The following is a 16,782-nucleotide window of genomic DNA, read 5'->3' as shown; positions in this document are numbered from 1 at the left end:
GTTCCATTCCCTGATAAGCTATAAGCCTGCCGAAACTAAATTCAAATGGTTCTCTTATCTTATCCAATCCATGCAACAGAATGTTTCAACTTAGTTTGAATGAGTCAACGATCTTGGAAGTATGAATTTTGTAATTTATGTATTTAGTTCTTAGTTATCTGTTATTTTTTAATTTGAAGAGTTTGGTTTCATCTCAAACTCTCAGTCAACTCTATATATATAATGAAAATATACATATGGCTAATTCATCTAGCCTAATTATACCTGAACTGAGATTTCTATCTTGGTATCATCCCTCTTTGCGTCTAACGACAAACTTTCTCTCAACTTTTCCCATGGATCTTGTTAATCGTACAACCTTAGGATATGGATGTATTTTGTTCGGCCAATGCTACTCTTGAATCATGTATGTTTCCTTTGTTGGCAAGAGAATTTGGTTTTTGTATTTTTATTGAGTCTCACTCTCATCTAATATTATTAATTTTAATAATATCTTTAATAAAAAAAGCAATTAAAACAAAACAATAATGTAGTCCTAGTCTGAGCAAACACCAAACTAGTGACAATACTGTTTTCATTATCCTGCTTCTTAGTCCGACACTGCACCAAACGTTTCACTAAGCTAGTCCAGCTTAGTCTAGTCTAAGCCAGTCTAGCTTAGTCCCTGAAGCTAGTCCAGTCCGAGACAGTCCGGTACAACAAACGCACCCTTAAGGTTTTGATTTTGGACAATCGGAGGCTGACCAAAAAGAACTGAGGGATTAAGACATATGACTTTACTTGTAGGGTGCTTCCTGTGGTCATTAAGATTTTGCATAGGGGTATTTTTGGGATTGCAATACGCCGTGGTAGCGTGGTTTGGGTAAGTGGGGAAAGATGTTTGGCTTTGTTGAAAATATGGCGGGAAATCATGAATTCACTAGTTTGGATTGGGTTGATCACAAATTGTATTTTTAATGAGTCATTCAAACTCAATTCGTTAAGATAATAGATAATTTAAACCCGATCCTTTATATTAGCAGATTAACCGTTACTCATTAACAAAAAATAAATTTTATCATTTCAATATGTCTTAGGTTCTTAGCCTTGTGGATAAACGTTTTCGGATTACCCTTGTACAACATTAGAGAATAAAGAGCCAAAACGTGTAATCTCTTGCATTTGTTAACCCGAATCGAACCATAAAAGTAAGTGATCATTAACAGGTCCAACTATTACTAGCACGACTTAATATGCATTCACCCAAATACTAATATTAGCAAGTGAGTTGAGTAAGATTAACGAATTGGATACAAATTGCCATCTCTGATCACTTACTTTCATTAAAAAAAATTATTTACTCAATATAAAGACTAAAAATAACGACACCAAGAGCATGAGAAGACAATAACAAAAACAAGGGATGTATCTCTTTGTCAGTACTTTGCTTGGTAGTTTGCCAACTTCATTTTGATTAGGTTTTTTTGCCTTTGTTTAAAAACTTGGGCTAGGTCATTACCACCACTGAACTAAAATAGATGGCCTGCAATACTACGACTATGTCAGACTACAGATATATTTTGTTGCTTTGTCATTTCAATAAGATCTCAATTATTTGAAGCAGTTGCCAATACTAAATCAACTTAAACTTATTTTATGCATGTAACTCTAACAAAAGCTTGTTTCCTTTTGCAAATCTTTGTCATACAAAGGCAAATTCAAGAACTTTCATCGTGGATGTAACACGAATGTCACAGTTTCTTGATAATATTTTGTCAAAGATCTTGCATGTATTGTAATCATCCTCGACGTGAATATCAAATAAACATTATACAGTTTTTTATGTGTCATTAGAAGGGTGGAGAAAAATTGCATACCTTAACCCCTATGTGGATCTGCTAAAGGCATCATATGAGTGTAATCTATAAGCCATACACCTGTGAGGACCAAATGTATTTTAACCACAAAATTGTATTAGTTTATATCTAAAGGCTTAAAATATTTGACAACTTAACAAAGCAAAACCAACTTAAAATTCATGAACCATTAGAGAACTTATTTTCTTGTTTTGTTTTATTAAGTTGTCAAATATTTTAAGCAGTTGAACCTAAACTAACATAATCATATGACTAATATGCATTTGATCCTCACAGAGCCTCAAATGAGGACCTTGAGAGAGTAGGACTTAAATAAATTTTGCACACCTTCTTTCTCGTTTCTATGCACACTCTTATTTAAATTGTTCATTAGATCTCCTTTGCTTGGTTAGATCAAAAGCCAAAATAAACATGGAGTGAATAGCACCCTACCAGATCGGCTATCAAGCTAATCATTTGGCTACTTTTTGTAAGTGGTGGTATGGAAGTTTCCCAGACCATCCTCTTCATTGCCAGTTGATATCTTTCAAAAAAAAGATAATTAATTAGTGAAAACTTAAAACCATGAAAGTTTGCTAATGGAAATGTTCAAACTAAGACAGCTTCAAATTAGCGTGCTTAGCAGCTAGCTAAAACACGTTTTACCAAATCTACACTTACCATTTCTCTTAACCTATAAAATGCAATTAACTTCAACTATTTCTTCCATCTCAAATCAACTTAATTTCTAATCTTCTCTATACTTGCTCAAGTCTTTAGCTGTTGAAATGGCTGCTGCCCCAATGTTAAGATTGTGTTTGATATTCTTTTTGGCCATGTCGATGATGGTTTTTGTGTCATCAGCAGCTCCGACAGTTGGGTTGTATGGATCAAGTTGCCCTTCTGCAGAGGCAATCGTGAGAAAAGCCGTGACGAAAGCTGTGGCAAGGAATCCTGGCATCGCTGCTGGCCTCATCAGAATGCATTTCCATGATTGTTTTGTTAGGGTATGCTTACATTTTGAATTTTAATCTACATACAGATTTGTTATTAGCACTAGAAATAATAATTATACATTAGAAAAGTGTGGAATGATTATTTTGGAGTGCCGATAACAGCTCTCTAATTATGTTAAAACTAATATTTAAGCACAAATAACATTCGTATGTTGCTTATTTCAGGGTTGTGATGCTTCTGTCCTACTTGATTCAACTCCCGAAAACCCATCCGAAAAAGAGCATCCAGCAAACTTTCCAAGCCTAAGAGGGTTTGAAGTGATTGATGAGGCAAAGGCAGAACTCGAAGCAAAATGTCCAAATACCGTGTCATGTGCTGACATCCTTGCATTTGCAGCTCGTGACGGCGCACTCCAAGTTGGTGGAATAAACTATGCAGTGCCATCAGGTCGGCGTGACGGGAGAATCTCCCTCCGAGATGAGCCTAACGACCACCTGCCCCCACCTTCCTTCGACGCCAAGCAACTCGAGGAGAATTTTGCTCGAAAAGGCCTTAGCTTGGACGAAATGGTCACATTGTCCGGGGCACATTCTATTGGTGTGACACGCTGTTCTACCATCTTGGATCGCTTGTATTCCTTCAATGCAACTCACCCTACAGATCCATCAATGGATCCCATATTTGCTAGAAACTTGAAGAAGAAGTGCCCTAGATCGTCTGACGATCCAAAAACGGTGCCACTTGATGTTCTTACACCAAATAAGCTAGACAATAAGTACTACACTGATTTGAAGAACCACCAGGGCATGCTTGCATCGGATCAAACGCTTCTCACTAGCCGGTCGACGGCTGGGTTTGTAAGGAACAATGCCAGATTTGGTGCTGCATGGGCTAATAAGTTTGGAGCAGCCATGGTGAAAATGGGATCTATTGATGTCCTCACAGGAAGACAGGGTGAAATCAGGAAGAATTGCAGGGTTGTCAATTAGAATATCTGGGAATTTTATTGGCTGCAAATTTAATTGTAATTAAATTCATTATTAAGTTTGTTAGTAAAATCTTTTCTGCTTGATTCCTTCGTTCACAAAACATTTTCGGAAATTATATGGATACAGGATAAATGTAGATCTAAATTCAAACAATAATATGTCACTGCATAAGTATGTATCGCATCATCGTTGATGCTACAAGTACTGAATATGAGATGCTGCTTTTAGGGGATTGCTCAAACATTTTTGTCACTTTTACTACAATTTTTTCATCTGTCTCACTTATCTTGTAACTTGATTTAAAAAAAAAAAAGGCTTATTTTTAGTCACTCTCCTTAAAACTTGATTTCGATCTCACTGTCCTCTAAAACTCAAAAGTTGTCTCGTTGCTTCTTAGAACTCGACTTTGATCCCCTTTGCCTCATGAAACTCAAAAACCGCCACTTTACTCTCTAAAACTCAATATTCACTCCAAATTGGTTTGTTTCTATATATGTATTCTATTACATAACTGTTATGTTTACTTGTGTTACATAATTAGGGCCCCTCTCCCTAATCGTTGACCATAAATTCATCCTTTCTCCCTCCATCTCCAACCACCTTAGTACTAGTTCCATTAGTTTCGTTATTTCTTATGTTCTTAATGAAGGTGGCTGGTGAAAAGAGAAGATGGTCCTTTTTGTTTTTTTTTTTACTATTAATTTATTTCGGGGGAATTTGGCATATTTGTTAAACCCCACCCCCATATTTTCATTCTATCTCTATTTCTCCCCTAGAACATATTTGTTATCTATCAATTTAGTCCCTTATTCTCTTTTAATCCTAACCCTTAATCTAGAATTTCTATTGTTCTTAAACTGCCATGTGGCAGCTCTCAGATCTCTCTCTTCTTCCCTCTCTTCCCGAAACAATTTTCCAATCTCAGTGCTCTCTCTCTTTCGGTTTCTTCTCTCTCTCTCTCTCACTCTCTAAACTCCGAGAGCTTCTCTCTAGCTTTCACCTCACTTTCTTCACAAATCAAACCCCAAAATCTATATATTTGGAATCCTTGAGACTTAACGAACTCAATGGTACCCTTGCATGCGCCATCAGAGCATCGTGGAGTTTTCTGCCATTGAAGCTGAGAGCTTCAAAGCTCTAAAACTCGAACCCAGGTGAGAAGTGTGTTCCTTCTTCAAATTTCTGGGTTATGCATGTTGGTTTTATGACAAAACTTGAGGGTTTTGACCTCAGTTTTTCTCTGTGCCAATAATCTAGCTCCGACGACGAACTCCGACGAGTTCGAGGTCCATTTCTTCCCAAAACCTGCTGCAGTGCGTCCAGGTGAGTTGTTAGGTATATTTGTGAAGTTTTAGAACCCTTCATTCAAGCCCTAACCCTTGCCATCCTTTGTGCATGCATGTCCGGTTCCGACGACGAACTTCGGCGAGTTCGTGAGTGTGTGTTTGGTATGTTTGGTCCGTGCAAGGTGTGTGTGTGTGTGTGTGAGCATTGTTAGAGATTTCAATAATAAATATATAAATTATTATGATATATATTATATTATATTTATACATACATACATATATACATACATACATATATATATATATATATATATAATGACTTGGTGCTGCATTGTGCAGCGTGTGTGTATTATGAAAGGATGTTGCAGTGCGCAGCAAATGTAAGGGTGCTGCAGTACGCAGAATGTAATTAGTTGAATGGTTACAACTTTTAGTTAAAAGATATGATGCTTACTCAAATTGTATGAGTAAAATTAAAAGATATAATTAGTAAATATTTATTTTCTGAAAATTCTAAATAGAGGACATGTCTTTTAGATTAACACTTTTAAGAAAAGTTGTATATCTTCAATTAAAATGAAAGGACTCGATGAATGGGTGCCTTAATGCCTATAAATACCTATTGTGGCATAATGTTTCATACACAATTCAGAGATTTATTTCTACATTCATTTCTCTCTACTCTCTTCATCACATTCATACAATTTCTTTCTAGTTATTTCTAAGGGAATATAATTCGGTTTTGCTAATCGAATATTCCATACTTTGTTGTATCCTGGAAGTGATTTGCCAAGAACCCTTTAGCAAACTCATTCGAGTGGGGGCAAATAACACTTTAAGGAAACGATTCAAGTCGTACCTCAAAGTCATTATTCGGATTATTCTCCATAATTCTACATTTAATCTAACAATCTTAAAGTGTTATTTTCGTTATGGATAACAAATCTGATAACATGGCTTTAAAGATTATCAATCAAGATGTCTACAAGTTAGACAAATTTGATGGATCAAATTTCACCCGATGGAAGGACAAGATGCGTTTCATGCTTACTGTTCTAAATGTCATATATGTGTTGGACCCGACATTGGAGCCTATTCGTGAACCAAGTGACAAAGACTCGGACAATATTGTTGCCGATCGAAAGAAGCGTGAAGAAGATGAATTGGTATGTCGAGGACACATCTTGGGCACATTATCTGATCGTTTATATGACCTTTATGCACACATTCAATCTCCAAAGGAAATTTGGGAAGCACTTGAACACAAGTACACAACGGAAAAAAGAGGTACCGATAAATTTTTAATGTTTAAATATTATGAATTCACTATGTTTGATAACAAACCCATCCTAGACCAAGTTCATGAATTATTGGTCTTGGTCTCAAAGCTTCGTGAACTTAAAATAGTTATTCCGGATTCTATGATAGTTGGGGCTATTATGGCAAAATTACCCCAAACATGGAATAACTATAGAAAGAAACTTCTACACATGGTGGAAGATATTAGTTTAGAGAATTTGCAAAAGGGTATTCAAATTGAAGAGGAAACTCGAAATCGTGATAAGAATTTTGCAAATCAAGATTTCTCTAAAGTTCACATTGTCGAAGGAAACAAATATAAAAAGAACTTCAAAGTCAAAATTGACAAAGGGAAGTTTAAGAAGACCAATTCCAAAAACAATAAAAAGAATGCAAATGGTGTATGCTACCATTGTGGAAAGAAAGGCCATTACATTCGTGATTGTAGACACAGAAAAGCAAGTGAGGAATATGCCAATAAGACTAATAGCGCAAATATGGTGGAAAACGCTGGAATTGATAACATTGTTGCAATGGTATCAATGATGCATATTGGCATGATTACCGAACTGAATATGGCAGCGGTAATAAAATCCTCCGATTGGTGGCTCGACTCAGGGGCTACTATACATGTGTGCAATGACAAGGCACAATTCAAGACATATGAAGCATCAACGGACAATCAAGAAGTCTTAATGGGGAATCATAATTCCGCCAAAGTTCTAGGAAAAGGAACCGTTGAACTTCAATTTACTTCTGGGAAGAAATTGACGTTGCTTAATGTACTGCATGTTCCAGAAATTAGAAAGAATCTTGTGTCTGCAAATTTATTATGTAAGAACGGTATAAAGACTGTTCTAGAGTCCGACAAGTTAATAATGTCGAGAAATGGGATGTTTGTTGGGAAGGGATATTCTTGTGAGGGGATGTTCAAACTAAGTATCAATAATAAAGTGAATTCTTCTGTTTATATTGTTGAATCTTCCTCTCATTTATGGCATTTACGTTTAGCACATATAAATTTTAGATCTTTAAAATACATGCGTACACTTGGTTTTATTACTTGCAATGATGATTATAATGATAAATGTGAAACATGTATTCAAGCGAAAATGACTAAGAAACCTTTTCCAACTACCGAAAGAAATACAAATTTATTAGACTTAATACATTATGACATATGTGAATTTAATGGTGTTTTAACAAGAGGAGGAAAAAGATATTTTATCACATTTATAGATGATTGTTCTAAATTTACTTATGTTTATTTATTGTCTAATAAAGATGAAGCTTTTGAGTGCTTTAAGCGCTATAAGGCTGAAGTTGAAAACCAAAAGGGAAGGAAAATTAAATGTCTTCGTAGTGACAGAGGTGGTGAATATTTTTCACATGAATTTGATAATTTTTGTGAAGAGCATGGTGTTGTACATCAAAGAACTGCACCCTATACACCACAACAAAATGGTTTGGCAGAAAGAAAAAATACACTCACTGAAATGATTAATTCTATGATGATTAATGCTAATACTCCAAAATATTTATGGGGTGAAGCATTGTTTACTGCATGCCATATACACAATAGAATTACATCTATGAAGACACATGTGTCACCATATGAAATTTGGAAAGGAAGAAAACCAAATTTGTCATATTTGAGAGTATGGGGTTGTGTAGCTTTTTATAAGGCACTCGATCCTAAGAGATCCAAGTTGGGTCCAAGAGGAATTAAAAGCATATTTGTAGGATATGCAGAAAATTCAAAGGCATATAGGTTGCTTAATTTAGACTCGAACATAATAGTTGAGTCTAGAGATGTCGAATTTATAGAAAATAAATTCTATAATGACTACTCAGTGTCTGGAAAAGAGAATGATCAAACACATTTCTCTAATCCGTCTACTAGTCAATCTCAAGGTGAGAAAAGAAAACAGTCTGAAACTGTTAATGAACCAAGGAAAAGCCAAAGGGTAAGAAAAGAAAAGACTCTAGGCTCTGATTTTATTTCATCTCAATCTATTGTATTTTTAGTCGAAGGAAATAGAACAAAGGTTCTTAAGAAAATACCCATATTGTTGAATGTTGAGGATGATCCTAAAAGTCTAAGCGAAGCATTGACTTCAAGAGATGCAGCCTTTTGGAAAGAGGCTATAGATGATGAATTTGAATCATTAATATCTAATCAGACATGGGTTTTAGTAGACTTGCCCCAAGGATCAAAAGCAATAGGTTGTAAGTGGGTATTTAGAAGAAAATACAATACAAACGGGTCTATTCAGACATTTAAAGCCAGGCTAGTTGCCAAAGGTTTTAAGCAGAAAAAAGGAGTAGACTATTTCGATACATATGCACCAGTAGCTAGGCTCACATCAATTAGAATATTGTTTGCATTGGCATCTTTATATAATTTGCATGTGCATCAAATGGATGTGAAAACAGCATTTTTAAATGGTGATTTAGATAAAGAAGTCTATATGGAACAACCAGAAGAGTTTGTTCTCCCTGGGAATGAAAAGAAGGTTTGTAAATTAGTAAAGTCATTATATGGATTGAAGCAAGCACCAAAACAATGGCATGAAAAGTTTGATTTTGTCATTTTATCATATGGATTTAGACATAACAATGCTGATAAATGCATATACTCTAAATTCACAAATGATTATGGTGTTGTTATATGTTTATATGTCGACGACTTGCTTATTTTTGGTACAAACATGAAAGGTGTATCTGAAACTAAAGAGTATCTAAATTCAAAATTCAAGATGAAGGATTTGAATGAAGTAGATACTATCTTGGGAATTAAAGTAAAGAAGCATAGTAGGGGTTACGCTTTGTGTCAGTCACATTATATAGAAAAATTGCTTCTTAAGTTTAAGCATCTACAAATAAAAGAAGCAAATACCCCTTATGACCATAATGAAACTTTGCTTAATGATTCTGGTAGGTCTGTTGCACAGCTTGAGTATGCTAGTGTAATCGGAAGTTTAATGTGCCATGCATTGTACCAGACCAGATATCGCATTTGCAGTAAGCAAACTTTCTAGATACACTAGTCATCCAGGTACTGCTCATTGGAAAGCAATAAATAGAATTTTTGGTTATCTTAAAAGAACTATTAACCTGAGTTTAACTTACTCTGAGTTTCCAACAGTACTTGAAGGATATTCAGATGCAAGTTGGATAACAAGTGCTAATGATAATAAGTCTACATCAGGGTGGATTTTTACAATTGCCGGAGGAGCAATTTCTTGGGCTTCGAAGAAGCAAACATGTATAGCACATTCAACTATGGAATCTGAATTTATAGCATTAGCAGCAGCAGGTAAAGAAGCGGAATGGATTAGAAATTTGTTATTGGAAATAGAGTTGTGGCCACAACCAATGCCATCCATTTCTTTATACTGTGATAGTGAGGCTACTTTGTCTAGAGCATACAATAAGGTATACAATGGAAAATCTAGACATATTAGCTTGAGACATGAATATGTCAAGCAATTAATAACTGATGGAGTTATTAATATTGTTTATGTTAAATCAAGTAATAACTTGACGGATCCGTTAACGAAAGCACTTTCAAGAGCTTTGGTAGTTAGTACATCTAGTGGAATGGGGCTAAAACCTTTTACTGAAAATTAGCCACCAATAATGGTAACCCGACTTTGTCTAGAACATCACTAGTTTAAAAGTTTAATGGGTAATAACAAGTTATTGTTAAGTGGTTGTGAAAGCACTGAAAATTATTATATAGCTCATTCCAGGATGATCAGTGCAAGATTGCTACGTTTAGGAGGATGAGTTTTATCTCTTAATGAGGTTATTTGTAGTTATGTCTATAGTAGCAGGGACATGGGAAGGAACCTCACCTATATAAACATAAGAAGTGGTGCCGCTTCTACCAAGAGTTGGGTTTTCTCTTGTAAATGTTTATGAAACCAGGATGAAGCACAAGGCCATAATAGTGCTTAATTAGTTCAGAAATTTCTTTAAGGAAATAAGACATAATCATGTGTGTAGTGATTCCGGTTTTAACATAAGAATAGGTGGTTTAAACTTAGGTCACCATCGCATTCGTTATAACTTTGAATTACTTACACTAATTAAAGGTTTAATTCGAAAGACACCTTTATTGTATGCATGATTATATCGGTATGCTTGTGATTAATTATAAAGAGAGAAATGTTATTATATTATTTATCATATTATTGAAATTGGGAAGGATTGTTAGAGATTTCAATAATAAATATATAAATTATTATGATATATATTATATTATATTTATACATACATATATACATACATACATATATATATATATATATATATATATATAATGACTTGGTGCTGCATTGTGCAGCGTGTGTGTATTATGAAAGGATGTTGCAGTGCGCAGCAAATGTAAGGGTGCTACAGTACGCAGAATGTAATTAGTTGAATGGTTACAACTTTTAGTTAAAAGATATGATGTTTACTCAAATTGTATGAGTAAAATTAAAAGATATAATTAGTAAATATTTATTTTCTGAAAATTCTAAATAGAGGACATGTCTTTTAGATCAACACTTTTAAGAAAAGTTGTATATCTTCAATTAAAATGAAAGGACTCGATGAATGGGTGCCTTAATGCCTATAAATACCTATTGTGGCATAATGTTTCATACACAATTCAGAGATTTATTTCTACATTCATTTCTCTCTACTCTCTTCATCACATTCATACAATTTCTTTCTAATTATTTCTAAGGGAATATAATTCGGTTTTGCTAATCGAATATTCCATACTTTGTTGTATCCTGGAAGTGATTTGCCAAGAACCCTTTAGCAAACTCATTCGAGTGGGGGCAAATAACACTTTAAGGAAACGATTCAAGTCGTACCTCAAAGTCATTATTCGGATTATTCTCCATAATTCTACATTTAATCTAATGCGTGGTGTGTGCGATGTGTTGTGTATGTACGTATATTGTGTGTGTATGTAGTGCACGTATGTGTGTGTGCTGGTGTGTAAGTATATGTATGTGTGTTGTGGGTGTGAGTGTGTGTTGTGTGTATGTATGTGTGAACTGTGTGTGTATGTATGCTGTGCGTGGGTATGTGCAGTGCATGTGAATATGTGTGTATGTTTGTGTAGGAAGTTGGGCCGTGTGCGTGTTTGTGTTGTGGGTGTGCGTGTGCTGTGTGAGTGTATGCCGTGTGCATGTATGTGTGTGTGTGGGGTACGGTGCATGCTCTGTGTGTGTGTGAAGTGCATGCTTATGCATGCTGTGTGTGTGTAGGTGTGTAATGTGTACAAGTATGGGTTTGGGCTCAAGCCCAAACCACCTCTTGATCCTAACCTATCCAAACCCAAGGCCCATTTCCATTTCCTAGAATTATATTGTTTGGGTAGTTTGATTAAGTTGTATAGTTTCGTGCTTAGGTGAAGTTGCTAGTGGAGACTTCCTTAATCATTTTCCGCACAATTCTGCTGCTTCGGAGTATCTGTGAGTGGACCACCTTAAAAAATTGCATGTTTTATTGATAAAATTGCATAATTTAATAGCATGTCTTGCATAATTTTTGATTTGAGGAATACTTTACAGAAAGCATGATGATTTAATGATGTTTGATTATATATATATATATATATACTATTTGCACTATATTGTATTTTTCTTTAGAACCCTCATTCTGGTAAACTATCTGATCGATGACGATAGGATGCTAAGAATGTTGTTTCAAATGATTTTTGAACACCTCTTCGTAGTATAGAGGATCGATGAATTTATGCTACGAAGTTGTATTTTAGAGATGAATTATGTTTTGTGCGTACCTAGTGAACACTATGCCGCCTGGGGCGAGGATCTGGTGTTGGCATTGAGGCCGGGAGAAATAATCCCTAGCGAAAGGCTGAGGGACACGGAGACAAGCATTGGGTTGGGAGGGAGATATCTCTGGCTACCGGCACAGAGACTGAGGTGCAGGCATTGGGCCGGAAGTATTGTTATTCAGTGCACTCACTAGCAGCACAACTTGTGTTATGCTTCCTGATATGATTTCTGATATGATTTTCTGAGATTGATTTGCAGAGAGATATATGAATTATTTTTATGGCATGCTAGAGGTTTTGAGAAACCTATCACTTATTATTTAGTAGTTTTCATTATCTTAACTGTGGGGGTTAGTATGTTTATAATTGTTTTCGTATTATGTATGTATATAAACTTGGTCCACTCACCCTTGTTTTGCGCCCCCATTCAGGTCTTAGGGACGAGGACTACGACGCAATATACGAGGCATTCCCCTACCAGTAGTTGCGTCCATTTTCTTTGTGTGAAATCTGTAATAGTCTTTCCTTTTGAAATCTCGAATTAGAACATGCTCTGTGCACTCTAGCCACTTTCTTAAGCACTGTTTATTTCCTTTAGACATTCTGAGAATTATATTTATATTTTCTCCTAATCTTTACTCTTGTATTCAATAAATGGCTTTCGTCACATCGGGTGTCAGCCAGCACGTGCCTATCCTGATATTCGGGGAATATCGGGGTCGGGGCGTGTCAATATTACCAAGTATAAATTTGAATGGCACGAGAGGATGCTGAGAACTCATCTTTGACAACAGAAACTTATAAGAAAACATGAAGTTGAATATTAATTCTCATGTGGGAACTACACGAAACTGAATTTGAAAAACTTTAGATTGTCGTGAACCGCTCATAGAGTCCGAAACTTGTTCTTGCTCTGGTTGCTAAAGGGATGCATCAATTGATTAAGTTTGAGGGTATAAGGCTGTAGAAGAAGATGGAATCTGAAACCAATCCGGATGTGATAGTTGGAAAAAAAACTTGGAAGTTTAATGTCTTTTAAAATGTTTTTTCCAAGCTTGCTACTTGGATGGCTTTGTTAACTCTCTTCTTATTATACTAATTAAGACTCCTAAATATATTTCTTGTGGATCACCTCAGCTAAGAGCGGTACGAGTAAGGGAAAGGGATAGAAAGCATCGAATTCCAGCATTACACCGAAATGAATATCTCTTATTAATGGATGTATATGCTAACTTGTTATATTTGTATTAGGGTAAGGAATGAATGTGTATCTGAATTTGAACTTGGATAAATGTATTTTGATTTTAATCTGAAATCAATGGACGGATGGATGGATAATTTTTATCTGCGAATACATATGGATTGATATATAGATATAGAATGTGTTTGATCTAACAATTGCTAGGCATTAATTCAGGAAAAAAAAAGAAGAAGAAGAAGAAGAAGAAGATAGTGATCACTTGATTAACAGGATGATCATGTGTAAAATTTGCCATCAGAATGTTTAAAATTGCATGATAAAAAGATTAAGATGAATGTTTGATGGTGGTGAAATTTGAATTTCTGTAACAAGCCATTAAACCAGTTAAAACTTTCTGGTCAGAGTCTGTTATATATCAAGGAATTTAGCAGGGGTGCAGTGTGGTAGATATGTGAATTAAATCAGAACATTAGTTAAAACTGGAAAGGTAATAAAGTGCAAGGAAAATGCATGTCCGGCGATTTAAGGCTCTTACCCATCTCAACTGGACCACCATAAATTCCACACCAATAACATATAGATCCACTGTAACTACAGTTTGTACTGGAGGGATGGGTGGTGGCCTTAGCATCTCCGTCCATTGCAAATTATTACTGTTCCAAAATCAACTACTCCATTTACCAAAAGTTAATATGCTGGTTAATTAGTGTCATTTAGCATGGTTAAAAACCACCATCCGGCCACTTAATACTACGGTCTAGTAATATTCCTCTTCACTTGTAAGTGAGAGGTCTTAAGTTCGATTCTCGCCAAAGGCAAATTTGAATCACATTATTGCTAGCTTATTGTGAGGCTAAGCTCACCCCATCCCCTTTAGTGTAGATAACATCATTTGTTAAAAAAAAAACAAAAACGAAAAAAAACAACCTCCGAGCATTTTCATAAAAAAATAAAAAGGCATGGTTGGTCAAGAACCCAAAGGCTACGCTGATAATTTGGATAATACATACGAGTACAGAAAGAAACTCACTACTCTAGATGACTGGACTAACCTCAAATCTATACATATCAGTTGAGTTTTTTCTTTGTGATTAACTAATTAATTAATTAAGGGGGAAATTTGCTGCATACACAAGTGGTTATAAACTTTAACAAAATAAAATGAAAAGATTGAGGATACTAACTTTCTTTTGTTCAAATTGAGGATACTAATAAACGGACAAAAATAGAACTTTTTACTAGGAGCAAAGGGCACTAAACAGTCAGTAAAAAACATTTTAGTATCTTTTTAGTGTCAAGTTATTGTCTATTTAGTGTCCATCTGTATTGTAAGTATACCAATTTCTAATTGAGATTTTTAAAAAGTCTTATCCACGACCACGAGTACTCTAGCAGTTCTAATTTTGATTAAAAGCTTATTACCCGTTATATTGGTGTATGTTTCCCTTAATTAAGCCCCATAACAGTAACAACAGCATTTAGCAAGGCAACCATCCCTCCATAAATGGCAAGATAAAAGTGTAATTATGATCATCCTCAAATGGAAATCTTTTTCGCTATAAGAAGACTGATGTTGCTTCACTTCCCAGTGTGAGTGACGTGTGAGGCTGAAAGAGAGCTTATAAACCCTAGCTTGTTCTTTACTTTTTTACTCTTGAGAATCCTCTTTTTAAGATCATGGAGAGAGTGAGTAAGCTGGCGCTGCTCCTGACCACCATCCTGGTGGTGGCTGCAATGCCGGTTGAGGGAGGCAGGGTGCTCAAGAGCAACGAAAAGGGGGAGGTTGTTGCTCAGCCTCAGAACGTTTACGGCGGTGTAGGCGGTATCTACCCAGGCTCACCAGGCTTTACTGGGATAGGGTTTGGGCCGTCAGGCTTCTGCTCTCTCCCTGGAGGCTGTGTCCCTACAGGCGGTACAGGTTTTGGCTCAGTCCCACTCCTGCCCACCAATACCCCTGGTGTTCCTCTTGGCGGCGGTGGTATTCCTTTAGGTGCAGGTGGTGGCTCAGCTCCAGTTGTTCCATGAACTCTCAGAGATGACCAGTTTGCTCCAGTGGGGTCCAGTTGGGTTTGGTTTAATGGTCTGGTTTTAAGTCCTTAATTAGAAATCATTTGTGTCTGGTTAGTTTTAATTAGGAGCAATATCGATCTCTCTCGTTGGTGTGTCTGCAGTCTGTTTGGGGTTTCCAGTGTTTGGTGGAGAAGCAAATAGCTGCGTCTATTTTGCTTGCTCTTAAAAGATTTAGCCACGGTTCTAACTTGGCTGTCACGCGTTGTACTACTTCTTCGAGTATGCTATTAAATAATGTTCTTCGTTTTATTTTTAAGCACATTAACTTACGCAAACCTTGCAACGATTTTTTTTTCCTTTATGGTAAATTTCCCCTAAACTAAACATGAGAAACTCCCACTGTTTATATAGGCTCAATTCAATGAAACAAAATGTATCCTCGTGTTAATATGTTGCTCGAGGGTTTTATCTCAGAGTGTTCAAATTATACCAGTCAAACCAACTGTGGATGCCTTGATTGAGGTTTGAAAGACCCATCAGACCGCATGAAGAAAATAATAAATAACCCTAATTTTGATGTGTCACTTTCCATACATATAATCAAAGGGAACTTTAACGAAAAGTTCACAGTACTGTTCACTTTAATGAAAATCACATTTTAACACTAAAAAGTCAATTATGGTACTATTTACTTTACCCTTTATTTTGTTATTATCGTTAAAACTCAAAGTTTTCAAGTTTTTTTCATTAATTTTCCTATAATCAAATAATAGAAGTTGAGCTGGTTTTTAAGGAGCAGGTTTCATCTAGCTAGAGTCCTTCCTTCTACTTGATAAAGGAGAGGATTAATTGCCGTTTCATATTTGCATGCCAGTTTCCTTGGCAAAGTGCCACCTTGTAATTCTGTATTGGGAATTTTCCTTAGTTTATATGAAACACACGTACACCACAACCGTAACATTCCGATTCAATAGTACAATGTCATGTGCAAGTCTTTTTTTTTTTTTTTTTTTTTTTTTCACACGTGAAGCTGTATTAATTATTGATTCGAAACTACGTATATTGGCGTCCCCATTTGATGTAAGCCTCTCTACTTTTGACATTGTTCAAAACTTGAAACTTGAAACATGAAACCACAGTGTTGCTACTGATCTTCTCAATTGGATCTTTTTGTTCTAACTCCTCGGCATTCTTTCTCATCGTGTTGTGTTGTACGATGACAAAACCGTTTAATTTTTAGTTTACTATTTAAAGATCATCTTTGCAAAAAAAAAACAAAATCAACTAAAAAAAACAACAGTTTGAATAGCGTTGTCAAAATTTCATTATTTAAAAGAACAACATGGTTTATCTATTTATTGGATATTCATTACAGTTAGATGACTAAACTATTTCGAATTCA

General features: G+C 35.6%; 2 protein-coding genes across 2 annotated transcripts; both read left to right on the top strand.

The window, feature by feature from the left end:
• The first annotated feature begins 2,620 nt into the window (after positions 1-2,620).
• LOC103451277 (peroxidase 5-like) lies at positions 2,621-3,925 on the top strand. Its single transcript, XM_008390701.3, has 2 exons — positions 2,621-2,842; positions 3,017-3,925. The coding sequence occupies exons 1-2, from the start codon at positions 2,624-2,626 to the stop codon at positions 3,779-3,781; spliced, it is 984 nt and encodes a 327-aa protein (XP_008388923.2). The 5' UTR covers positions 2,621-2,623; the 3' UTR covers positions 3,782-3,925.
• Positions 3,926-4,701: 776 nt separating this feature from the next.
• On the top strand, positions 4,702-15,395 carry LOC139189914 (uncharacterized). The gene is made up of 6 exons (XM_070809183.1): positions 4,702-4,935; positions 5,039-7,305; positions 8,395-9,390; positions 9,515-9,685; positions 11,492-11,559; positions 15,045-15,395. Exons 2-6 carry the CDS (start codon positions 6,000-6,002, stop codon positions 15,393-15,395), a joined length of 2,892 nt encoding a protein of 963 aa, XP_070665284.1. The 5' UTR covers positions 4,702-4,935; positions 5,039-5,999.
• The last annotated feature ends 1,387 nt before the right edge of the window (positions 15,396-16,782 follow it).

This window comes from Malus domestica, chromosome 12, assembly GCF_042453785.1.
Source record: "Malus domestica chromosome 12, GDT2T_hap1".
In the NCBI taxonomy this organism is placed as follows: domain Eukaryota; kingdom Viridiplantae; phylum Streptophyta; class Magnoliopsida; order Rosales; family Rosaceae; genus Malus; species Malus domestica.
This window is presented reverse-complemented; position numbering and strand designations above follow the sequence as displayed.